Raw genomic sequence first — 24,752 nt, forward strand, 5'->3', positions numbered from 1 at the left:
GTATGTGCCCGAGTGGGTGTGTATCTGCCCGAGTCCGGGTGAGTGTGTATCTGCCCAAGTGGGTGTGTATCTGCCTGAGTCCAGGTGGGTGGGTGTGTATCTGCCTGAGTCCAGGTGAGTGTGTATGTGCCCGAGTGGGTGTGTATGTGCCCGAGTGGGTGTGTATCTGCCCGAGTCCGGGTGAGTGTGTATCTGCCCAAGTGGGTGTGTATCTGCCTGAGTCCAGGTGGGTGGGTGTGTATCTGCCTGAGTCCAGGTGAGTGTGTATGTGCCCGAGTGGGTGTGTATGTGCCCGAGTGGGTGTGTATCTGCCCAAGTCCGGGTGAGTGTGTATCTGCCCGAGTGGGTGTGTATCTGCCTGAGTCCAGGTGAGTGTGTATCTGCCCGAGTGGGTGTGTATGTGCCCGAGTGGGTGTGTATCTGCCCAAGTCCGGAGTGTGGGTGGTGTGTATCCGAGCGTCCCACTGCTGCTTTGTGCTGCACTGTGATTGCTCAGTGCTGTTCAGACTAGGTTAAAGGGTGGCCCTATACTTCCCCTTAATTTAAAAATTGGCAAAATAGAAAAAGCCTTTGTGTGTTGGAGTTTTATCCCCTAGATCTGCGTAAAAGTGCTGAATGGTGTTTCAAAATTTTGCCACAGAAAAACTTCCTAGTGTCCTGAGATGTATTTAGAGGCCTGTGCCAGCTGATAAGCAGGAGAGATTCCTATAGTTGGGGAAGTAGTGAAGGTCTTGGGAATAGGGTTTTTCCTCACCTCTCTTGCCAGTGTGTGGCTCATAGCCAGTGTGTGTATGTGTGTGTGTGAATTTGATATTTAATTAATATACAGTATACATATATATTGATATACAAGGCATAGAATACAAATGTATAAAATATATATAATATAGTGTATAATATATGTATATATCCCCAACATGTGGGCTTGAGGAGGAGTGCCTGAATGGGATTTCAGAAGCTGCAGAGTCCAGCTTGCCTGCCTCTAGTGAGAGAGAAGAGCAGTTTTATTTTTTTTAAAGATTTTATTTATTTATTCATGAGACACACGGAGAGAGAGAGGCAGAGACACAGGCAGAGGGAGAAGCAGGCTCCGTGCAGGGAGCCCGACACGGGACTCAATCCCGAGTCTCCAGGATCAGGCCCTGGGCTGAAGGCGGTGCTAAACCACTGAGCCACGCAGGCTGCCCGAGAAGAGCAGTTTTAGCAGAATGCCGAGGCCTTGAGCTCTCTCTCGAGTTCCTTGTCTTACCTCGGGGACAGGAATTTAAAGTGTCCTGTGGCCTTTAAAAAATTTTTTTTTTAAATATTTTATTTATTTACTCACAAGAGACACAGAGAGAGGCAGAGACACAGAGGGAGAAGCGGGGCTCCCTGCAGGAGAACCTGATGCGGGACTCAATCCCAGGTCTCCGGGATCACAACCTGAGCTGAAGGCAGACGCTCAACCACTGAGCCACCCAGGTGCCCCAGCCCTGTGGCCTTTTAATGTCTTTGGGTTTGGGGCAAGGGTGACATTTTGGGGAGCTAGAAGCTGTTCATTAATAGTGGGGCGGAGTATAGTGTGTTGACTGGTTGGAGATGGGGTCAGAGCAAAAGCCTAGAGCCAGAAATGAAGGGCTTTGACCTCAGACTAGAGATGACAAGCACTTAATGGATCCCCGAGCCGCTCATGTTTGGTTCTGCTTTGTCCTAGGCCCCAGCCCCTCACTGTTGCTGTGTTGGGCAGTGCTTGTACCACCTGGTTCTCTGTGGCTCCACATGTGCCCCTACTGTGACTGGCAGGTATTCCTGAAACCTTTACTTAACTCTGCCTTCATTACGCTCATCAGAGGAGCCTTACAAAGCACAAGCTTGCCACAAGCAAGCTCTGGATCTGCCTTTTTTTTTTTTTTTTTTTTTTGAGAGAGAATGTGTGCATGCTCAAGCAGGGGAGGGACATAGAGGGAAAGTCGGAAAGTCTTTTTTTTTTAAGATTTTATTCATTTATTCATGAGAGACAGAGAGAGAGAGAGAGAGAGAGAGAGGCAGAGACACAGGCAGAGGGAGAAGCAGGCTCCATGCAGGGAGCCCGATGCGGAACTCGATCCCAGGACTCCAGGATCACGCCCTGGGCTGAAGGCAGGTGCCAAACCACTGAGCCGCTGAGCCACCTGGGGATCCCAAGAGAGGGAAAATCTTAAGCAGACTTCACAGCATGGAGCCTGGCATGATTCTGGACGTAGGTTCTATCTCACAACCCTGAGATCGTGACCTGGGCCGAAACCGAAGAGTCGGATGCTTAACCTACTGAGCCACCCAGGTGCCATTGTCTGGTTCTGTCTTTCTAACAGAACCTGCCATTTTTCTGGCTGTGGCTTACCTGCATGAGAGGTGCCGGGAGCTGGAGGCTTAGTAATCATAGCCTTCAGCTCTTACAACCTCTCTGCCTGCCAACTCTTTCTGCTGCTCAGGAGTTCCTGAGTCCAGCAAAGCCCAGAAAAATCAGGCACTATCCATAGTTACCTTGGCTGTGCAAGTAGGTGGTTCTACCAGGACCTGGCTAGAGTAGCAGACTTAGTGGTTTGGGATTTGATCTTTTTTGAGAGTAAACAAAGAGCTGCCAGCTATCACACTTCACAAGACTCTTAGGTTGAACCAGTTTGATTTTGCTTTTTTTTTTTTTTTTTAAATTTTTATTTATTTATGATAGTCACAGAGAGAGAGAGAGAGAGAGAGGCAGAGACACAGGCAGAGGGAGAAGCAGGCTCCATGCACCGGGAGCCCGATGTGGGATTCGATCCCGGGTCTCCAGGATCACGCCCTGGGCCAAAGGCAGGCGCCAAACCACTGCGCCACCCAGGGATCCCTGATTTTGCTTTCAAATATTGGTTGAATTATCCACTTTCTGTTACTCAAATACATCTGTCCCTCACCCCTGACACCCAGCCCACACTCACTTTTCTCTAAAGGTAAGTAGGCTTCGGTCCTTTTAAACCTTGCTCATCAGGCTAAGTAGTAAATCTTGGGCTATACCACCTACTGTGGGGAAGCAATTGAAATCCCTAACATGGCTACATGGCTTCATGCCCTAAGTATTGTCTTTGTTTTTAAGATTTATTTATTTTAGACAACAAGTGTGAGCAAGAGGAAGAGAGAGAATCCTCAAGGAGACTCCCTTCTGAGCATGGAGCCTGACTTGGGGCTTGATCCCAGGACTCTGAGATCATGATCTGATTTGAAATCAAGAGTTGGCTGCTTAGGGATGCCTGGGTGGCTCAGTGATTGAGCATCTGCCTTCAGCTCAGAGCGTGATCCCCCGAGGTCTGGGGATCCAGTCCCACGTCAGGCTCCCTGCAAGCCTGCTTCTCCCTCTGCCTGTGTTTCTGCCTCTCTCTGTCTCTCATGAATCAATAAATGAAATCTTAAAAAAAAAAAAAAAAAGAGTTGGCTGCTTAACCAACTGAGCCACCCAGGTGCCCTGTGCCCTAATTTTAAGTGATTACTTTCAGTAGCCTCTTCCTTAGAAATGATATCAGCTTGATGTAGAGGCGGTTCGGGGACTGCAGAGATGAAGTTCAGCCTGTGGTGCGGCAGGAATCTCCCTGACCTGGCACCAGTTGGCTGGGGTGGGACAGGGTCAGGGTTTGAGATCTGGCAGGTAGGTGTCCCTGGAGAGTCAAGAATGCCTCCATCACCTGAGGGTGCTAATCAGCGTGCTGATTAGTCCTGGGAAGGAGCTGGCTGATTGGCTTTCTAGACCTTTCCAGTTGCGAACAGGGCTCCCCGAGGCCTGGAGTAGACTCATTTCTGTTCTGGGCAAGCCTGGCCCTGGCTGAGGCCCTGATGTAGAGCAGAGACTGAAGCAGAGCTGGCAAACGGGGGAGTCTTGCTACCGGGAACTGGCTTGTGCTTAGCTCCTGCTGATTAATCCCTGGGTCTGGGCTTCTGGGAGATCTTTCCAGGTAGGAGTAGGATAATCCAAATATGATCCTTAGCTCATGTGGGTGTGTGCCTGAATCCTGAAGGCAAATACCGGACAAAGCGGTCCTCGGGAACCTAGGGGCCTGTGGAGAGAAGAGGAAGCCCCTATGGGTGTGCAGCCACGGAGGTAGTGATTCACAGATACTTCCGCCTTGGAGTTTGCCTTGGTTTCCCCTCCTGCTGCTGCCTGTTTTGAGTGCATCTTCCAGGACCCTTGTACAGAGAGCGCCCACAGCTGTCTTTCACACGTTGACTCAAGTTTCTACTGGAAGGAGCGTCAGAGATCACCTGGCCCTACCTCTATATTTTTCAGATGAAGAGACAGGTCCAGGGAGGGAAGTACCTGGGGCCAAGGTCACACACCAGCCGAGGAGCACGACAGGGGACAGGGCCCAGGGTTCCTGATGCACCAGCCAGGCTTCTGTGTCAGTGTCCTGTGCCCCACCCTGCTTTAGAAGGTACAGTTGATTATTCCTCCAGCAGTTCAGGACCCACCAGGTGCCTGGATGTTGGCAGTTAGACCTGGTCACACATTCAGGGAACTTGCTGGTGACGGTGGTGGTGGTGGGGAGTGGAGAGGGAGAGGCAAGGAAACAGGAACAAATTGAATCACTAATCACCAGAAAGGTGCATCTCAGAGAAGGGCCCATCTCAAATTATTTCAGTTGTGACTTCTGTCTTCTCGACTCATCTACAGATTCCCTGAAGACAGTGGCATGTCTTCCACAATTCCTTTGCCCAGTGCTAGATGTCATTGGCCCTCAGATAGTTGCTGATGGAGTGGGTGCATTTTGCTGACCCAGCTTGCAGACTGCGGGTTTGGGTGTGTCCATCAGCAATATTATCTTAGACACTCCCTTCTAGCAACATCTTCGGGCCAGAGGAAGAGACCAAGCCCTGGTCCCATGGGGATGGTCAACATCCCCTTTATGCTTGTTTCTTCCTGGGCTTAGATTTGTAGAGTGGTGTCCAGTTTGATCCACAGGGACAGTGACAGAGGCAAATCTCTCCACTCCCTGGATCACCGAAGTCCTGTTGCCTAGGGTTCACCACCTCTCCGGTGTCCCTGAACCCGTCCCATCCTGCTACTACCTTCAGTCAACCCAGCCTCCTCCCATCTTCATCTCCAGGGCCCCCTCCACACTCGGCACCAGCACTATCTTTCTAACATGAAAACCCGCCCTGGCCCTCACTGCCCTTGACATTGCCCTTGACCTACTGCAGCTTTACCTCCTGCCACCCCCTACCTCCCATCACTACCTCACTACTAAGCTGCTCCTTATTCCCCAAACCCACCACCCTCCTTAGGCCTCCTCACCTTTGTGAGATTATTCCTTCCTGCATAGTTATTTCTTTCTTGCTCTGGGAAACGCACTCATCCTTCAGGACTCAACCTGATGACCATTTTTGGGGGTCTCTGAATTCCTCAGTTACTCCTGGGCAGCCACGGCCCCTGGTACCGACCCTCCTCGCACCCCTGGGCCGTATTACATGGTACTTGACCTCATCAAATTGTGTGCCCCCAGCCGCGGGGACTGCTATCCCCTCAGCAACCCCAGTGTCGTGCCCAGGGTACTCGATACATTGTGGTAGAACGTATGAGTGAAGTGGGTGCCCCTTGTTCTGCTTTTAGATTTGAAGTCCTGACAGAGCCTCGTGGAGGCCAGTCCTGGCAGGCGCCGAGGATTTGAAGCTCTTAGAGCCCACATGGAGCCCAGCACCTCATGTCCGGCCGCCGCCCCCTTGGTGAAGAGACCATTCCATGTTCTCGTGGGCGTCACTGGGAGTGTTGCAGCCCTGAAGTTGCCTCTTCTGGTGTCTCGGCTATTGGACATTCCTGGTGTGAGTATGCTGATTAGACAGCGTGGTGGTCTCTGATCGTGGAGAGCTGCCGCTCCAGGGGCCAGCCCGTTTTTATGCACTGCACGGGGGTTTTTTGTTAATGGTGGTGCGTGTGGAGGCCCTCCGTGTGCCTGGTGTGCAGGCGATGCAGGAGGCAGTCCAGTATGACCGGGAGCTAGGTGAGAGGGTGTGGATAGAGAATGAGGGGAGACTGGGAAAGAAACACCGCTGAAGGGAGGGTTTGGGTTCCCATGTGCTGATCCTGGTTCCCTGGGGTGCTGGTGTGGGAGGAGGAGCGTCCCCTTGCTGCCCCACCCCCATTTCACCTTGAACACTGTGGCTCTAGTCTCCCTCCTTGTTAGACACCTTGACTGTCCTGTCCGTTCAGATGCGCTGCAACCTCGGGTACCCCCTTGCCTGCAGCTCTGGTTTCAAACTGCTCCTTCAGGTGTTCAGAGATGCCTGTGGGGCACCTCCATTTTGATCAGTTTGATATAGTTATATACGTTTTTATATATTGGGGTTCTGGGGCAGATTCTTCTTCGGGAAAAGTTCAAGGCCTTAAGCGGTGTGAAAGCCAGGAGGTACTGACCTCATTTCCTTGTCTGGTCTCTAAGGTCTGTTGAACTCCCACTGGCTGCATTCCACCTTAATGGCCTTTGCTTTGGCCTGTTCCCTGCCAGGCTGTCACTGCCCTCCTGTTCCTCTGCTTCTCTAAGTTCTGCACAAAGACTTTACAAGAAAGCTTTCCTGGCCTGCCTCGGCCCATGTGGCTTTGCTCCTTTCATTTTAAAAACTCAAGTGATGAGGGGCACCTGGCTGGCACAGTGGGTAGAGCATGCAATTCTTGATCTCCGGGTTGTGACTTTGAGCCCCACACCGGGCATAGAATTTACTTAAAAATATATAAATAAAATACCCCAAAACAAAAACAAAAACAAACCCAAACCCCTCATTTGGTGTCTTAAAAACAAACCCAAACCCCTCATTTGGTGTCTTAAAAACCAGTAAAGTGGTAAAAACATATTTTGTTCAGAAAAACTATCACAATAAGGGAAAAGAGACCTCGATGGAGAACTGGGGTGATTCCAAATACAACAGGGAAGAGTAGGGGTTTCTAGTCAAGGAGCAAGTGAAGGGCAGTGGATGGAAAATTTCTAAGAGGAAATACCACAAGTCAGGAGGGTTCTGGCTCAACTGTCCTTCCAGGATTCTTGGTGCGGATAGGCCAAGGTGATCAGTCACCACCTGGGGGTTGTTGAGGGATGAGGAGCCTGATGTGATGTCAAGGGTGAACGGATAGCGAGGGTGGGGGCTACACCCACTGAACAGGAATCTTGCTCTTAAGGACCAGGCCTGAGGATGGGCCTAGTTAAAAAAGTGGCGCAGAGGAGCCTGACTAGAGTTTGGTCTGGGAGAGAATCTGGACCGAGATATGAGGGACCACAGGTCACGTTTGACATTGCCCACGTTGCTGCACAACTTGTGGGGTGCACTGCGCCTTCTGCGGTGGCACGGGTGCACGTTGCCAGGGCGTCCAGCAGGGGGCAGTGCTCGCTTGCAGGTGACCGTGTGGGGACTCCAGGCAGGGGTGAGAACTTTTTTTTTTTCTTTTATAACCCTTACTTTCCGCAAACTTCCCCCTGGGAAGTCACCCCCTCACTGTCCCCCTCATGCTGGGCAAGCGGTGAAGCAGGCAGCCAGGGATGGCAGCGAGTCCAGATGGGGGAAAGGAGGTGAGTCTTGTGGCTGCTGGGCACTGGAGCTGGTGGGCAGTACCACCTGTGGCCTGTCCCCTCTCCCGGAAAGGCCCAGCACTGTTGGTAGGAGTTGGTTAACTGGCCCCGGGAGCTGCAAGGAATTGTTGCAGCCGTGACAGCCTGTGCCCCTCTGGTGGGAGCCAGCCAGGCAGTTCCCTTTTCCCACACCCCTGGAGCAAGTGAGTTTCCGGCCTGAGGGCGCGCGGGGGCGCCTGGGGGCAGGGCATCCTATCCCAGGAAACAGATGGGCAGCCTTAGAGCTGGGGGAAATGGCAACTCCCCCGCGTCCTGCTGCCCTGCAGCCCGCCTTACAGCGCTGAGGGAAGGGTTGCCTGAAGCGGGGAGGCTCTCCAGCCCACCGCAGGCCCTGGCCCTCTGAGGGGGACAGGCCTCGCCTGGATCAGGAACTGGGCTCTCCCTCCCTGGCCGGCGTCAAGCTGAAAGGCTGGCAGCCAGAAGGTCACTGGCCTTGGAGGGCGGGCTCCCTGACTTAGCCTCCTGGAGCACAGCTCCTGGCACACAGACGCGCCTGGTGGTGTTTGTTTCCTGTCCTTCACCCATCCTGCCGTGTCCTTTGGGCCAGCCACGTGGTGGGGTTGCTGGGGTTGGTGAGACAGCCCATGGGGGAGGAGCTGTAGGAGCCAGAGCCCATCTGCTCATGTGGAGGGGCCCGCCGCCCACACCACACCTGCCAGCTCATCCTACAGGTACAACAGCTCTCCAAGAAGCCTGGATTTGCTTGGTGGGGGCCTTGTGAGGTGTTGGCAACCAAAGGGGGGTCCTTGCTTGGCCTGCTGCTGTGGCCTCCCCATGCTCCCTGATGGTACTGATCCCCCCCATTGCCCTCTTTCTGGGTCACCCCAGGAGCGGTCTTTGTCCCATGGAAGGTCCTTCTCAGCTCTTTGCCTACATTATGAATTTATATGCTCAGGGCTTTCCTGAACTCCCTAGGCAGCTCTAAATTTTGGCCAGCAAACAAGTAGCTGAAGTGCGGGCTGCGGGGAGCTGGGTGATTCTGCAGATCTGGCTCATAACTGCAGGTGTGCCTCATTTTATTGTGCTTCACAGATACTGAGTTTTCTTACAAACTGAAGATTTGTACCAACCCTGCATTGAGCAGGTCTGTTGCTGCCATTTTTCCAACAGCATTTGCTCACTTTTTGTTACCTTTTGGTAATTCTCATAATATTTCAGACTTTTTGATTATCATGTCTGTTTTGGTAACCTGTGGTCAATGATTACAGCTTGCTGAAGGTTCAGTAATAAACTACTTTTATTTATTTATTTTATTTCTTTTGGGGGGGTGGGCAGGGGCTGAGGGAGAGTGAGTCTCACGACCCTGAAATCATGACCCTGAGATCACAACCAAGAGTTGGATGTTCAACTGACTGCACCACCCAGGCACCTTGCAATAAACTACTTTTAATTAAGGTGTTGTTAGAAGTGGAGGAGGGAGAGTAAAGTGTCCTCCAGACGGAGAAGGCACTTTGAGACTGAAAACTGAGCCACTCCATAGCTTTACAGAGATTTATTCAGGGTAACTGATGAGTGGGAGGGCAGGCAGGTTGGGTGGATGACGATCTGGGCGCTACACAGCTGTTCTCTGCCAAGTCCAGACCTTCACCTATAGCTTTTATAGAGTGAGGGGCATGGTGGGGTCAAAGAGTAGTTTTCTAATGTGGTGCCATCTGTGCAGCAGAGGATCTCTACTGGTTATCTAAAGTGATGCCCTCTGTGCATCACTTTAGGGAAGATCAGAGCAAAGCTTCCTGCATTCTGGTCAGGGCATACATTAACCACCTCACTCCTGGAGGGAGGTCATTGCACAGGCATGAACAAGATGGAGAGTCCAATATAGAGTCACTGTTGTCCACACTCCTACAGGTATGTATGTTGCTTTTCTAGACATAATGCTATTGCACATGTAGGAGATCACAGTATGATGTAAACATGACTTTTATGTGTACTGGGAAACAAAAAAAAAATCATTTGACTGGTTTTATTGTGATATTTGCTTCGTTGCAGTGGTCTGGAACCAAACTTGTAATATCCCAAGCTATACCTATATTCCTGACTCACCAGTGTGTCCACGTATCCCAGGAGAGCCACTGGCTAGATCCAGACCAGGGAGATGGTGGAGGGGTGCTGGAGAGGAGCTGGGTTTGGCCTCATGACTCACACACCAGCAGTCGAGGAGAGTGGCCACTGTAAAGAATCCTGGGAGACTCTTTGTGGTGGGGGGAATTGGATAGTGGGGGCCAGCTGTACCTCAAGCGAGGCAGCCGAGCATAGAGGACTTCTCATGCTGGGACTCTGGGCAGCTCAGGTCTCCTTTGTGGCCTCAGTTTTCTTAGCCCTGTAATGGAGTGGGGGTGGTGGGCATGTATTAAGCGATCCATCTCCAAAGCCTCTTCTGGCACTAGTGCTTGAAGAGTCTAGATGTGAGGGCAGAAAGGAATAGGACCTGAAGGAGCCTGGGAGAAGGTCCTGGAATGCAGGGGCTTCGGGGTGTCTCACAGCTCCACAATTGTCATGTGATCGGGCGGTAGTTCCGCCTCAGCACCCTGTCTCTTGGAGGAGAAGACGACACCTCTAGCTTTTGCCAGGGCGGCGTCAACAGGCTGCAGACAGCAGGGGATTTCTTAAGGTGGAGAAAGTCTCCCATTTGGGGAGCTGATGGGCCTTGGGCATAGAGAAGGTCATGTTTCTAGGAAAAAAGGTCCCACTCATATGTAGCATGAAGTGAATTCTGCCTCTGTGGAGGACCAGCTGGCAATATCTGGAAAGACCGTGCATTCGTGCCCTTGATTCACATGTAGGATTGAATCCTGTAGGGTACAGAGATTCACTGTATGTACACGATGTTCATTATAGCATTATTTATCATTTCAAAGCAAGACAAAAACCAAAACTGACAACAGACTGTCCAGGGATGGAGAGAGAGCTCTGGTGCACTTTTGGTCCAGCCTCATAACGGATTACGGGCCACGGTTCAGAGGATGGCTGCATCTCGGTGTCCGCGTGGCACCGTCCTCAGGATGGAAATGAAGTGCGCATGGTATGGGGGTTGACACCGGGGCCCACAGGCCAAGTCTGGTCTCGTCACCTGTTTTTGTCTGTGAGCTAAGAATGATTTTTGCATTTTTAAGTGGTTAAAAAAATCGAAAACAAGAGTATTTTGAGACACATAAAATTACATGAAATTCAAATTTCAGTGTCCATAATGTTTTGTTGGAACACAGCCATACATTCATCTAAGTATTGCCCACAAGTGCAGTCTTGCTATTACAGAGTTGAGTAGTTGTGACGAAACTGAAAATAGCATCTGGCCCTTCAGAGAAAAAATTTGCTGACCGCTAGCATATTGTTTGGTTCCTTTTATATGTTCACATATCTGAGTTCCTGCCTGCAAATTTTCCTCTGGAGGTAGTCACCTTTGTGTAGAAATGGGGGCAGGAAGGAAGACTCGTATCTTGTATCATTCTGTTCAGTCTTAATTTTTTAACCTCTGTATGTATTTTTAAAGTCATTGGGACTCTTGGTGGGAATATTATGGAACATTCTTTGTAACTTTATGTATTTATTTTTTTCAATGTTCGCTGAGAAAAGGAAGCAGGAGACACAAGGCCTGGTTTGAGGTTTTCCTTTTTTTCTGGACAGAGGCTACCTGCCTCCTCTGTGGTCCTGTTGTGGAAGCTGGTCTGTTCAATAGTACTGCTCTGAGGCATTTGTTGAGGTGTCTGCTGGTTCGGCTGGCCCCTTCCATGCCTGGCCGGCTCCTCCAGGGAGGGAGCTCTGCAGTTTGCCTTTTGAGTCGCACCCTTGAGAATTTTCTCTAGCTGAGGAAGGGCACAGAGGGATTGGAAGCGTGGTCCTGCTTGAATGGCAGGAAGGGCTGATGAGACCAGAGCACCAGCTTCCCCCGGAGGCCCACTGGGAGGCCAGTGGAGAATGGCTCTCCCCACGGAGCCTGGTGGGAAAGGGCAAGAGGGCTGGGACGGCATAGTGAGCTGGACGCTAGACGGCCCCTGAAGGCCTAGTGGGTTAAATGGCTCATGGCTCAGAAGAGGAAACCGGGCCAGAGAGGAAGAGGGATTTGCCCTAGGCCCACCCCCCACCCCCCCCTTGGGGCAGTGAGCTGGAAAAACTGGTGCTTGGGGCCAGCCTTCTCGACTCCGGTCAGCAAGTGAACTTGAACGTGGATCTGGAGCATGGGCATTCTTGCTCAAGCTGACCATGGCCGTGAGGATGAGAATTCCCAGGAAATTGTAGGCTCTTACCTGGTCTGCCTTGCTTCTTGGTCAAGGTCCTATATACCGCACCCCCTTGTCAGGCTGCGTCCTTGCCGAGGGCAGAGCGCATACCTTACCAGCTGTGGCCCCCATGTATACATAAGCTCAGTAAATGTTTGACAAGTTAAGACATCATCACCTGGGTGGTTCAGTCGGTTAAGCCTCTGCCTTTGGCTCAGTTTACGATCTTGGGGCCCTGGGATTGAGCCCCCACATTGGGCTTCCTGCTCAGCAGGGATTCTGCTTACCCCTCTGTCCTTCTCTCCCTCTCTCTCTCTCTTTCTCAAATAAATAAAATCTTAAAAAAAAAAAAAAAAAGACATTATGAGCTGGCATATGATGAGTTGGGACACCCACTCAGCCAACCGGAACCCCCTCAGGGATTCATTAAGGCCAACTCCTCCACAGCTCCCCACCCTGTGTACTGACTGCCCTGGGCACCACGAGTCCTTTTTCCTAGAGTATATCCACCACCCCCACGCTCAGGTTCGTGTCAGCTTCCTGGCTGGTCTTCAGGCTCTGGGCACTGCCAGGGCCAACACTGGTCACCTCAGTGTCAGGGTCCTCTGCTGTGTGTGCCAGCCCCCGAGGCCCAAGCCACCAAAGCTCTGGTTCCTTGCCTTGTGGCGGGTTAAGTCATGGCGGGCACTTCCTCTTTAGAATCCTCACCAGCATCCTGTGAAGCTATCATCACCTGCCTTACTAGAAACACCCGCTCTTTTTGGGCCACTCAGTTGGGGGTTCCAGCTGGGTCTCTCCTTCACTTGGCACAGCATGCCAGGGCTGTGCTATCTAATACAGTAGCCACTAGCCATATCCAAATTTAAATTATTAAAACCAAAATTTCATTTCCTTAGTTACACTAGCCACACCTCGGGTGTTCAGAAGCCACATGTGGTTACTGGCTGCCGTGCTGAACGGCACAGGTGTGACCTGTTTCTATCTCTGCAGAGTTCTGTTGGATAATCCTGTAGAGCAGTGGTTCTCAACTGGGGGCAGTTTTGCCTCCCAGGGGACATTGGACTTTGTTCAGGGACCTTTTTCATCGTCCTAACTTGGGGAGCGGGTGCTACTGGCTCCTGGTTATGGTAGGTAGAGGCCAGAGATAGGGTTGGTGGGGGAAATTCAGGCCATGGGCTTTGTCTTATCCTCTGGCTGTGAAAGTGCTTCTCCCCAGGTCCCTCTGGTAGTCGGCCCCAGAGGCAGCCCAGGCCAGACTAGGCCTAGAAGTAAAAGTGGAGGTTTCCATTACCCCCTCCCTGACTCTCCAGGAACCCCTGATGGGATTGCTAATGGACCTTCAACAGAGAAAAGAAAACTAGATTTGCCAGCTGGTTTCAGGAAGGAACCTCTATAAATGCCAGGCAAACTGTAGACAGCTTATATAAGGTCGCGAAGCCTTGGTCACATCACCCAAAGAAGTTCAGGTTTTAAATATTAGATATAAAAACTGTTGGCAGAGGTCTCACCAGGGGACCAAACACAGCGCTTCCTTTCAGGAACTCTCCAGTGTGTGGGAGATTGTTTTAATCACAGCCCTGCTTCTGCCAGGACCCACGAGGGGTATCAGAGAAAGCCGAGGAGGGTTCCTGCCCTTAGGAGCTTCCTGCCCTGCCAGGGCTCCTTGGCATTTGCTAGGGGAAACGTTAGGGTGAATGAGTGAATAGTCTGAGTTATTTAGTGTCTCAGAAGTTAACAAAACATGTTTCCCACCCCGCCCCCCTTCCTTTTTTTGAAGTGTGTGAAAACCCAGGCCTTAGCCCTTGGCTCCCAGGACATTTGACAGAGTAAATGAAAATGAAAGAACAAAGCCCATAGGGCTGATGAATCAGATCAAGTGACATCCCTCTGAAACCAGAAAAACGGGCTTGGGCCTGCCGGACATGTGGGCCAGGTCACTGCCAAGGAAAGGTAGCTGCTTCAGTGGAGTCGGGATGGGCACTGGGAAGGATTGGCTCATCGCATACGCTTCAGATTACTCTTGAGGTAAAGATACTGACCCCAGGAAGCTCCCTAACAACGACTGTAACCTGGGAGGGTAGTCAGAAAAGGATGGACTCAGCCTGGGGAAGAGCTCAGAGGGAAGAGTTCAAGCAGGGGCCCAGAGTGGGAGGCTCACCTGGACCCCTGGTTAGAACTCCCTAGGAACCAGAGGAGCCTCATGCCGTGAGGGGGGACGTGGCAGAGCTGAGACGGAGGATGGAGCCCCAGAACAGGGCCATTACCAAACTGGGAATGTTTCTTAGCCCTTGGCACAATCTTTACTTTTGCGAACTGACAGGCAGTTTGGTAGTTAGGGAAAATAGGGGAATTAGATTTTCAGGAAGCAGCCTTCCAGATTGCAGAATAGAAGATGAACTGGGATTTTTTTCTTTTTTTTCTTTTTTAAGATTTTAGTTATTTATTTGAGGGAAGCGAAAGAAAGCAAGAGCATGAATGGGGTGAGGAGCAGAGAGAGAAGCAGACTCCTCACGGAGCCCAATGCAGACGGATCCTGGAACTCCAGGATCATGACTTGACCTGAAGGCAGATGCTCAACTGACTGAGCCATTCAGGCACTACTCCCACTCCTTTTTAAGATTTTATTTATTTATTTATTTGACAGCACACAAGCAGAGGGAGAGGGAGAAGTAGGCTCCCCACCAAGCGAGGACCATGATGCGGGGTTCAATCCCAGGACCCTGGGATCATGACCTGAGTTGAAGGCAGATACTTAACTGACTGAGCCACCCAGGGGCCCCTGAACTGGGATATTCTTAAGTTGCAAATTATTCATGGTGGTTGGGAAGCTCTTAGAGATGAATGACAATGGCCCCCAGGAGGAAAAGAAGGCAGTGACCAGAAGCCAATGTCTACCTGGGAAGGTCTCTGTTGAAGGAGATGGGAAACTGTTAAATGGAAACAAGGACATATAACCAAATATGGAGTTAGGAGCGTGGCCCAGAGCCCACCAGAGTGAGCCGAAGCTTGCACTGAAACTCAGCATGACCAACAGGGCTGTTCTGTATATTTGGGAAAAGAAACCAGACCTGGTCTTGGAGGCCAGTGGTATAATGTTAGGAGGGAACAGAAGGAAACAAGAGAGACTCTTGTGTCCCATTTTGTTTCCATCTTTTGGGCTTGAAAGAGCAGGACAAATGTTGATAGGAGGAACTTGAACCCAGGTTGGGTGATTCATCACCTGGGCCAATTTCTGTCTGGTGGTGGGCCTACAGGATGTGTGGGAAACAGCAGAGGACTTGGGAGCTGGAGATGACTAATGTCATGACTTTTTGATAAAAGGTAAAGAAAAAATATATAAATAAAAAAATAAAAGGTAAAGGAGGTGGGCTCCTCAGATTACCATAGAGGAGATTTGGGAACACTTAGGAAAGCTCTCAGCAGGTGGTTGTCACTGGGGCTTGATATGGCTCATTGGGAACAAGGCCTAACAACTTCAGTTTATTTATTTGGACATCAGAATACTCTGGATTGAGGTGAGGCCTTCAGTAGAGTCTTGGGACATCCCCCTGGACCACCTGATGGTGATGTCTGTGGGTTTATAAGCAATGGAAGATCCCACTTTAAAGGGTTTGTTCTTGATTCCTTCCCAACTCCTACCCCCACCCTGTGGACCTCAGAGAAGAGCTCCACTCTGAACCTTGTTCTGTCTGTGGTTTGGATTCATGTCTCAGGGTGGGGGTGGGGGGCTGTGGATGGTGGTGCTGGCTGAACAGGACTGAGATCTTAGGGGCTCTCTGTGGGCCCCCTCTGGAAAGTGGAATTTACCAGGGAAATGTGACTTGCTGCATTTAGGACCAGGAAAGTAGCTGTGCAGGTACAGGCTGGGGTTTGTGGCTTAGCAGCAACATGGAGAGAAGAACTCTTTTGACTTTGCTGATTGCAAACCCCATATATCTCAGCAGGAGGATGTGGCTTCCGGAAGAGCTGGTGTGGGCTCTGGCTCCACAGACAGACACTCAGCAGGTACCAGGGACGTGATGCTCTGGGTCCCCTGAGTGACTGAACGACACCAGGCAAGCAGAAGAGATGCCTCCTGTCTCTTGAGTTCTTCAGCTTTGGGAGATTCCATTCCATTCCTTTTGTGATTTTTCTCACCTTCATTTTTCTGTCTTCTTTTTGCACCTCAGGCAGATTTTGGACCTCTTAAATTGATCTTCTGATTTTTCTCATCTTTTTTTTTTTTTTTTTTCAGGTAAAACAAATATTTAATGGTTGGCTTCTTTCTCTTTTTGTTTTTATTGACTTTATTTATTTTATTTTTTTTTAAGGTTTGTCTTTGAAAGTTGTTGCTATTTTTTTTTTATTGGTGCTCAATTTACCAACATACAGAATAACCCCCAGTGCCCGTCACCCATTCACTCCCACCCCCCGCCCTCCTCCCCTTCTACCACCCCTAGTTCGTTTCCCAGAGTTAGCAGTCTTTACGTTCTGTCTCCCTTTCTGATATTTCCCACACATTTCTTCTCCCTTCCCTTATATTCCCTTTCACTATTATTTATATTCCCCAAATGAATGAGAACATATAATGTTTGTCCTTCTCCGATTGACTTACTTCACTCAGCTCTCATCTATTTTTCTAACATCTGTCTTTTCTTTATCTTTCTGTTCTATTTTCTGGAAGATTTCTTCTACACTTATGCTGAGTTTTTTATTTCACTGTTTGTAATTTTATTTTATTTTATTTATTTATTTTTAAAGATTTTATTTATTTATTCATGAGAGACAGAGAGAGAGGCAGAGACACAGGCAGAGGGAGAAGTGGGCTCCAGCAGGGAGCCTGACATGGGACTGGATCCCGGGTCTCTGGGATCACGCCCTGGGCCGAAGGCGGAGCTGAACTGTTGAGCCACCAGGGCTGCCCACTGTTTGTAATTTTAGTGTCCAAGGGTTCTTTTTTGTTCCCTGAATATTCATAAGAAACTTTAGCATCAAAAAAAAAAAGAAAAAGAAAGAAACTTTAGTGTCTCATCTTAACTGATCTGCTAATGCTTCCTTTCACTTCCATCTTCCAGAAATGTGTGGACATGTCTTACCTGCTGGTTTCTGGTCTTTGTTTTAATTTAATTTTGTTTTTTGGTCGTCTTCTCTTTGTTCTTGGTTCATATCGTTAAAAAAAAAAAAATCCCTTGAGGAGCCCTGGTGGCCCAGTGGTTTAGCGTAGCCTTCAGCCCAGGGTGTGATTCCAGGGTCCTGGGATCGAGTCCCACGTTGGGCTCCCTGCATAGAGCCTGCTTCTCCCTCTGCCTGTGTCTCTGCCTCTCTCTCTCTCTCTCTCTCTCTCTGTGTGTGTGTGTGTGTGTCTGACGTGAATAAATAAATAAAATCTTAAAAAAAAAAAATCCCTTTTATTTTAGTGAGATTTTGGGAGGAAGCAGAGTTGAATCTACCTTATTAAACTGAAAGTTTATTCTTTTGCTTAACATTTATATATCCTTTTTTACCTTTTTAAAAAAGATTTATTTATTTATTTGAGAGAGCAGGAGTGGGGGTGGGGAGGGGTAAAGGGAGAGGGAGGAGCAGACCCTGCTGAGCAGGGGAACTGGCTGGAGGGCTCAATCCCAGGACCCAAGATCATGACTGGAACAGAAGGCAGATGCTTAATTGACTCAGGCACCCCACCTTTTTATTTCTTAATATTTTAAGTAATCTCTACACCCAGCGTAGGGCTCGAACTCACAACCCCAAGATTGAGAGTCGCACGCTTCATTGTCTGAGCCAGCCAGGTGCCCCAGTGTATCCTCATGTTTTAAATGTGCCTTTCCAGACACATTTTGATGTGATCGGTGGATTATAAAGATCCAGTATGAGAGCCTGAGTTCTGATCAGGTATTTTAGCTCATTATGTGTTACTATAGTTGCTATTCTGTTAGGACTTCACTTGTGCCTTCTTGTTGAATGCTTTCTACTTGTCACGTGTTCTCTCTGCTGCTCTTTTTTCCCCATTCCAATCCTTTATTGTCTAGATTGAGTTTCCTGCTGGTTTGAAAGTCACCTGCCCTGCTTAGCTCTAACTGGCCATTGCCATGTGTTTCCTGGTCTCTGTCTTGTATCTGGAGGGCCTCAGCCCTGCCCTGCCTCCCTCTGCTCCCCTACCTGCGCTGGTCCCGTGTCCACTCCATCCCTGTCTGTCGTCCTTGCTCAGAGCTGTCCTGGAGGGAGTGTAGCTTGAGTGACCTTTAAACAGGTCGCTGAGGTCGGAGGGTGCAAGTCCTGGGGTGGTGGATTCTGAGGGACGGGACCGGGCTGAGAGCTGTCTTGGAGAGCTCGGAGTCTGGAGTCGTGCGCTCCGCCTCTCTGACACTCTGCGCCCTGGTCCCCACTTGGCTCTTACGTGCTGTGGGGAATGCTGCCGCAGGACAGACGGGGAAGCGGGAGGAGGGGGCCTCAGACGACAGGGAGGGATGGGGCTACTGTGAGTTGGCAGGGGCCCGCCATCCCAAGCCCCATCCCAAGTGGCAGCCTTGCGCGATGCCACCGTTATCAGGTAGGAACGCGGGCCCCACGGTGCCAAAGCTTTTAGTTTTTCAAGAGAAGCCAGGAAATTGGATTTTCTGTGTGAAATCTCCCGATCTGTATATATTGGCTCGAAAATGTTTATAACCTCAGGAAGGCCAAGTGGCACGTCTGCAGGCTGGATCTGGCCTCTGTGCCACCGTGGTTCCTGCTCTAGCCAGGTGACGATCCTTGCCACCCTTCACTCTCCTGTCTCCTGGAGGAATGTCCCTCCCAGACCTGTGATTTTCTACCCCCTTCCCCTCTCGGCCGCCTCCTCGGAGCTCTTCCACTCGGCCAGCTTGTCAGTTCAGCGTCTCATTCTGCAGATGATGGCCCGGCCTAGTGCTGCGCGGCCTTGGCTCCTGGGCGGCCCAGCCTCCCCGCGGGCACGATGGATTCCTTGTGGATGACGAGCGTGAAAGTGAATTTCATTGCTGCTCCGCGAGCGTCAGGCCCTCGGCTTTGGGTTTCCTGGAGTCTGTCTGCCGCCAGAGCCCACGAGGCCCTGTTCCTAGAAGTACAGAGGGGACTCTCGCTGGGGCCGGAGGCGGCCACCGCGCCAGGCCCGGCTGCCCCTGCGTGGCCTGCAGAGGGCAGGGTTGGGGCGCGCATCAGAGCTCAGGACCTGCGAGCCTTGGCGGCCCCTCCTGCCACCCCTCCTGCCTTCCGTGGCCCTCTGGCCCTGCATTCCTTCCCGTCTGCCTCTGCCTCTTGGCCTGAGTGGCAGGAGCCTGCTGCTTTATATGCGCTGGGCAGTTGGGTGACTCATTCTTCCGCAGCCCCTCAGATAGGGAAGTGAAACGGCCACATCTGCTGGGGCCTGACCTTTGGGTGACAGCGGAAGTAGCTGTGCAAACAGGAGGCTCACTGCCAGGGAGGGAGAAGCCTTTTCCAGAGCCAGGCCATGCAGAAAGCACTTGCCTGTCCTGGCCCCGTGTGGCTTCCAGGCCAGTGGCTCTGGTAACAGTTTCCTTTCCCTCTCTCCCCCGCCCGCCTGTTTTTTTCTCTGTGACAGCTGGAAGTAGCAGTGGTCACAACTGAGAGAGCCAAACATTTCTACAGCCCCCAGGACATTCCCGTCACTCTCTACGGCGACGCTGATGAATGGGAGGTCAGTGCGCGGGGGCCCCACGGCCGAGTTCCATCGTGTTTCTACCAACAGGACAGGAGTGGCCTCTCTGCAGCCCGTGGTCCTGGAGGCCAGAGCAGACAGGCCAGTCTCAAGTCAGTGGTCAGGGCCCTCTGGGCAGAGGCAATGAGGAAAACATCTGTCTAGCTTCTGGCCTGCAGGAGGCCGGGAGACTCCTCCCACCCCAGGCAGAGCTCAGGCCTGGCTGGGTGCCTCCGGTTGAGTGTCCTTGTACTTATCGGGGCTGATGAAACCGCAGAGGAGCTCTGTTCCCACCACCCTTGTCCACGTGGCTCCCAGTGTCAGGGCTGTCGAGATGCCTCGCTTCCCATGGACGTGGGCCCTGCTTCTGCTCCCCCGAAGAGGGGCAGGCCCCGGCCGATTCACCAGACATCGAGTGTGGGCCTCACAGGGGTGCCCTGCCAGGCATTTTTAAACACTCTCAGCCTAGAACATTTCTGGCTGGCCCGTTCCCCTACCCCACCCCCTCCATTCTCACCGCCCCAGAGCCCTTCCACTGGCTTGGACAACCCAAGCATCCGCCTCAAGCAGACAGGCCAGGAGTTCCCTGCCAGATGTCAGTTCTCTTGAAAACCAAACCATAAAGGGAATAGCTCGGAGAGACAAGGGGCGTTTGTTTCCTCAGGCCTGCTTTCTCTCAGGCTCTTGGCTCCACCGCCAGTGCTCACCAGCTTAGCAGTGAGAGGAACAGCGGTGGACGTGGGCAGGCATCGCTCAGGGGGTCTCCCTCTGTTTCTGACTTAAGCATACCTGGCCCGTGTCGCGCACCCCCCACACACACACACTGAGAGAGTAGCAGCTCAATGACTCTGTTTCCTTCCCTCTGCCAGATGTGGAAGTGCCGATCCGACCCTGTTCTCCACATTGACCTGCGGAGGTGGGCAGACCTCATGCTGGTGGCTCCTCTTGATGCCAACACCCTGGGGAAGGTGGCCAGTGGCATATGTGACAACTTGCTTGTGAGTGACTCTGCCCTCCTCCCTCCCTGGGCCTCCCTCCCGGTTTGCTGAGCTGCAGACTGCCTTTGTGCAGGGTTCTTGCCTTGGAATTCTTTTTATGGTGGGCTGATTTGCTCAGAACACAGTCCTCCTGGATCCCCTACCCTCCTCCTGGTCTCACCTATGTTCTGGCAGGTGGGCAGGTAAATGGGCTCGGCTTGTGTATGCTCTCTGAGGGCATGCACCTCTCACCTGCTCCTTGATGCTCAGCTCCTCTCCCTTTGTCATTGGCTGCCCTTGATGAGCTCTTCTGTTGGTCTCCCTGCCCAGCCCCCTTGCCTGCCCCCTCTTAGCTCTGCCTTCTCCCCAGGATCTGGATATCCACATGGGCAATCTGATAAGAGTGTTTACTTCCTCATGGATCTCTTATGCACACTTATCTCTCCTGTAGCATTGGCCACAAGGCAGAAATGTGGTTTTCCTGTGTGTTAGGGAAGGCTTAGAGGGGACGGGAGGAGAAAGACTGGGTGAGGCGTGCCAGCCGGTGAATGGTGGAGGAGAGGAGCAGAAGTCCAGCTGCACAAAGTGGGGATTGTTTTAGGCCTAAGGAACCTCCAGGAAGCTGTTGTCCTAAAAGGTCTTGTTTATCTGATCATCCTGGGAGGAGCTAGGTGTGTGATCTCTCTTCTCCCTCCCTCTCCATTATTACCCTGCTTCCCTCATACATTGAGCTTTTCCCTAACATGAATTGGGCCCCATGCTGAGGGACACACAGGACACAGGAGCTCATGGTCTGGAAGGAGAGGGTTTCTGGTGACCCGTACAGGTGAGAAGGGAGTATGCTGTGCTGTGTGGTACAGTCTTAAATCACCCCAGTTGGTCCTTTGACCATGGAGTCACCACTTTGCACAGTGCTGAGCATTTAGTAAGTTCAATAAATACTTACTGTATATATAAGGTAATTAGTTACTCTACTTTGGCAAAGAGCAAGGACTTTTTCGGAGTTTAATAGGATCAAGAAGTGAATAATGAAGCTGGGTCCCAATTTTGGGGGTCAGATAGGAGCTTAGTCTTGTATGCTTGTTGATGGGTGTGTAGGGCACTTCTCAAAGAACCTGCTAGGGATTGAAACATCACTTGAATAAGAGTACAGGGTGACCAGAAGAAGGGCAGCACACAGACTGTATAGCCAGGAGCAGGGGGAGGGGAGTACAGGGAAGGCGAGCTTAGTGGCAGTGTTATCCTGAAGGCTTCCCAGTGAGGTGGGTGCATGGCTGACAGGGCAGCTGGAGCAGGTGAGGCTCCTGGCCACTTTGATCTCAGTAGGTCTGACTTGTGCATGACCTGCACCATCTCACCAAATTTCTAGGCTTTCCACTGGCTGGTCAGAACCAGCTGATGTGATGAAGCACACTGCCATCTAGGAATTATGCCCCGGGCTGCGCTGGCTCTCTGAGGGCTCCTTTCTTTCCCTCCAAAGCTCTGCTTCCCTTTTTTCCCTTCAAAGCTGCCCCCACTCCCTGAATTCTTTGGGATTCCCTCCTCCTGAGTGGGCTGAGCAGTGGAACATGTTCCTATGACCAATCTCCAGGCCATTTGCCTCAAAAGGTTTCCTTTGAAGGCCCAAATATTTCAAGGAATTACAAATCTCATAAAGTTTAAGCTTTAAGTCATCATCTTCACTCCACGGCTCTGTCCTTACTCAAAAGATGTTTTGTCTTTTTATTCTTGGAAAGAGCACCCTGCTGCCCCTTGCTTTCAGATCTCCCGTCCCAGTGCCCAGAACTTGGGTGCCAGTAGAGCAGTGTGCTGGGTGTGAACCTGTGCGCCAGGCCTCTGGGCCCTCAGCCTGGGTGACGTGCATCTCCATCTGCCCTCTGGCCCACGCAGGCCCTAGCCCCTTCTTTGTGCTAAATAGCCGAGCAGAAGGGTGCCTGGCTAGCTCCGTCAGTAGAGCATGCAACTCTTGATCTCTGAGTTGTGAGTTTGAGTCCCACACTGGGTGTAGAGATTACTTAAAAAAAAAAAATAAAAAAAAATTAAAAAAAAAAAAAAAGAGAGAAAAAAAGAAGCCAGGAGATCCAGAAAGAGGAGTAACTTCCTTGGGTCACCAGTGTAGCTGGGAGCTGGTCTCCTGCTCGGGATCTAGGTCTTCTTTCCGCCAGGCAGCTTCCCAGGGCAGAGCCTGAGGTACAGAACAGAGCGTTGGCCAAACAGATGTGACCGTGGGAACTGCTGCCTCCTCTCATCCCTCCCGCTGCCAGAAGGTTCAGAGGAGCTGTGGTTTGTCTGGAAGCGCTGAGCTTGGCATGAGATGGGAAAAGCTAGAGAGGCATGGGTCATGGAGGTATTGGGTTTGTCCTCTGGTTGGTGTGCTTTGCTCTGAAGACACTTAGAAACCCTAACCCCCACCCTGACCCCCACCCCCACACTGCACACGAAGCCAGGGGGGCTCTTCTAGGTACGTTTGTGACTTTTGCAGAAGCGGCAGGTGGCACAGGGCCAAGAGGAAGTGTGCCTGAAACTGTCCACTCAGCCTGGTTGCCAAATTGAGAGGACTTGGTGGGAAACAGACGCTGGTGTCTGGGGCTACACGGGTAGCCAGATCCTGAGGCTCTGTGCTGTTCCACTTCCTTCCTGTCCCCGGGAGAAAATGGGGGCACCGAGAGGGGCGGGCATCGGCTTTGGTCCATCCAAGCCATTGTTTTCTGGGCTCTCCCCTCTTTTCCCAGATGGGCTGCTTCAGGGAAGGGATGTGCTAACCACTGTCTCCTCAAGGGGCCCACAGCTGGAGCGAGGAGCCGGAGTAGTCAGGGCACAGAAGAGCACCTCCTGGCCCCAGGAGCCTATGCCTGGGGAGTAATAGGAGCTAATGCTTCTGGAGCCCGTCCTGGATACCAGGCCCTGTGTGAAGAGCTTTAAGCCTTTTCAGCCCATGCCCCACAGTCATCCAGTGAGGGAGGCTGTTGCAGGGAAGAAACTGGCCTCCAAGCTTCCCAGTTATCCCAGCTAGTAGTAACAGTAGATGGCAGAGTCAGGATTTGAACCCAGGTCTCTGTGATTCTGCCACCCACTGAGCTGGGAGGTCCCTTTCACACTCCTCTGGTGTGTGACTTGGTGGGATGGCTGGAACTCGGGAGGTAGTGAGGCTGTGTGCTATGGTGGAAGATGGCAGGGCCGGTGTGCAGTGCCCTGATCTTTGTCTCCGTGGGACCTTGGGGAGCACAGCTTTCCCGTCTTTGAAACAGGCAGCCCCTCTTCACAGGGTTGCAGCGGGGTGTGTGGGATACTACATATGAGAGGGGTTTTGTCATGTGGAAGGTGTCCTCACTACCAAGGTTTAGTTGGCCTTGGGCAGCCCGGGTGGCTCAGCGGTTTAGCGCCGCCTTCAGCCCAGGGTGTGATTCTGGAGACCTGGGATCGAGTCCCACGTCGGGCTCCCTGCATGGAGCCTGCTTCTCCCTCTGCCTGTGTCTCTGCCTCTCTCTCTCTCTGTGTGTCTCTCATGAATAAATAAAATCTTTGGAAAAAAAAAAAGAGGGAAAACCTTTAAAAAAAAAAAAAAAGCTTTAGTTGGCCTTGAAGTAGGGCTGGTGTTGGGGTAGAGGGGTCCCCACCCCATGAGTGGTCTGGGCCTTTGCTTTGGGGGTAACTGCAAAGCTTGACCTCTGCTCCCCTGGCCGGTTTCTCTCTCTGAAGTGTGTCTCACAGTGGAGAGGCCTTGTGCTCCAGCTCGGAGAGCGCTTTCTGCACAGGAGTAGGGGTCTGTGTGGATGTGGCTGGGCCATTGCAAGTGTTGGTAGAGACCCTCCTGTGGGTAGGCCCTGTGCTGGCAGCTGTAGGGACATGGAGGGGATGAGGAGATGAGAGATGCAGGGACACAGACAAGTAGCACCCAGTCATCCTAAGCCCATGGCTGGCTGTGACCCAGAGGATGGGGGGCAGGATTTGGGAGCATTGGAGAGGGCTGGCCAGGAGAGGAGCTTGGGAGCACTTACCCGTCCCACCCTGGCCCTTCTTCACAGACCTGCGTCATCCGGGCCTGGGACTGCCGCAAGCCCCTGCTCTTCTGCCCAGCGATGAACACCGTCATGTGGGAGCATCCCATCACTGCGCAGCAAGTTGGCCAGCTCAAGGCCTTCGGCTATGTTGAAATACCTTGCGTTGCCAAGAAGTTGGTGTGTGGAGACCAAGGTGGGCATCTGGGCAGGCCCACAGCCCATCCTCACAGCCCAGGGTCCCAGAAGGGCTCAGCCCTGGGGTCAGATCTGGGTCTACATCCCAGCCTGTTGTGACCTCAGGGAAAGCTTGA

General features: G+C 51.7%; 1 protein-coding gene across 13 annotated transcripts in view; it reads left to right on the top strand.

Annotated features, from left to right (window-relative positions):
* PPCDC (phosphopantothenoylcysteine decarboxylase) overlaps window positions 1-24,752 on the top strand; it is a 43,079-nt gene that overhangs the window by 688 nt on the left and 17,639 nt on the right. For 7 of the 13 annotated variants that reach the window (XR_013370579.1, XR_013370580.1, XR_013370583.1 and 4 more), the window contains 6 exons: window positions 1,694-1,782; window positions 4,274-4,418; window positions 5,594-5,802; window positions 19,368-19,463; window positions 20,333-20,461; window positions 24,466-24,634. Coding sequence is in view for 3 of the 13 variants with exons in the window: in XM_077881943.1 (XP_077738069.1) it covers window positions 5,668-5,802; window positions 19,368-19,463; window positions 20,333-20,461; window positions 24,466-24,634 (529 nt within the window). In the remaining 10 variants the exon portion in view is untranslated. Of the gene's footprint in view, window positions 1-1,693; window positions 1,783-4,273; window positions 4,419-5,593; window positions 5,803-6,464; window positions 7,539-13,651; window positions 13,841-15,069; window positions 15,137-15,756; window positions 15,821-19,367; window positions 19,464-20,332; window positions 20,462-24,465; window positions 24,635-24,752 lie in introns of those variants that run through there. The other 6 variants (XR_013370585.1, XR_013370584.1, XR_013370587.1 and 3 more) reach the window with 5 other exon arrangements.

Source organism: Canis aureus, chromosome 32 (genome assembly GCF_053574225.1).
Source record: "Canis aureus isolate CA01 chromosome 32, VMU_Caureus_v.1.0, whole genome shotgun sequence".
In the NCBI taxonomy this organism is placed as follows: domain Eukaryota; kingdom Metazoa; phylum Chordata; class Mammalia; order Carnivora; family Canidae; genus Canis; species Canis aureus.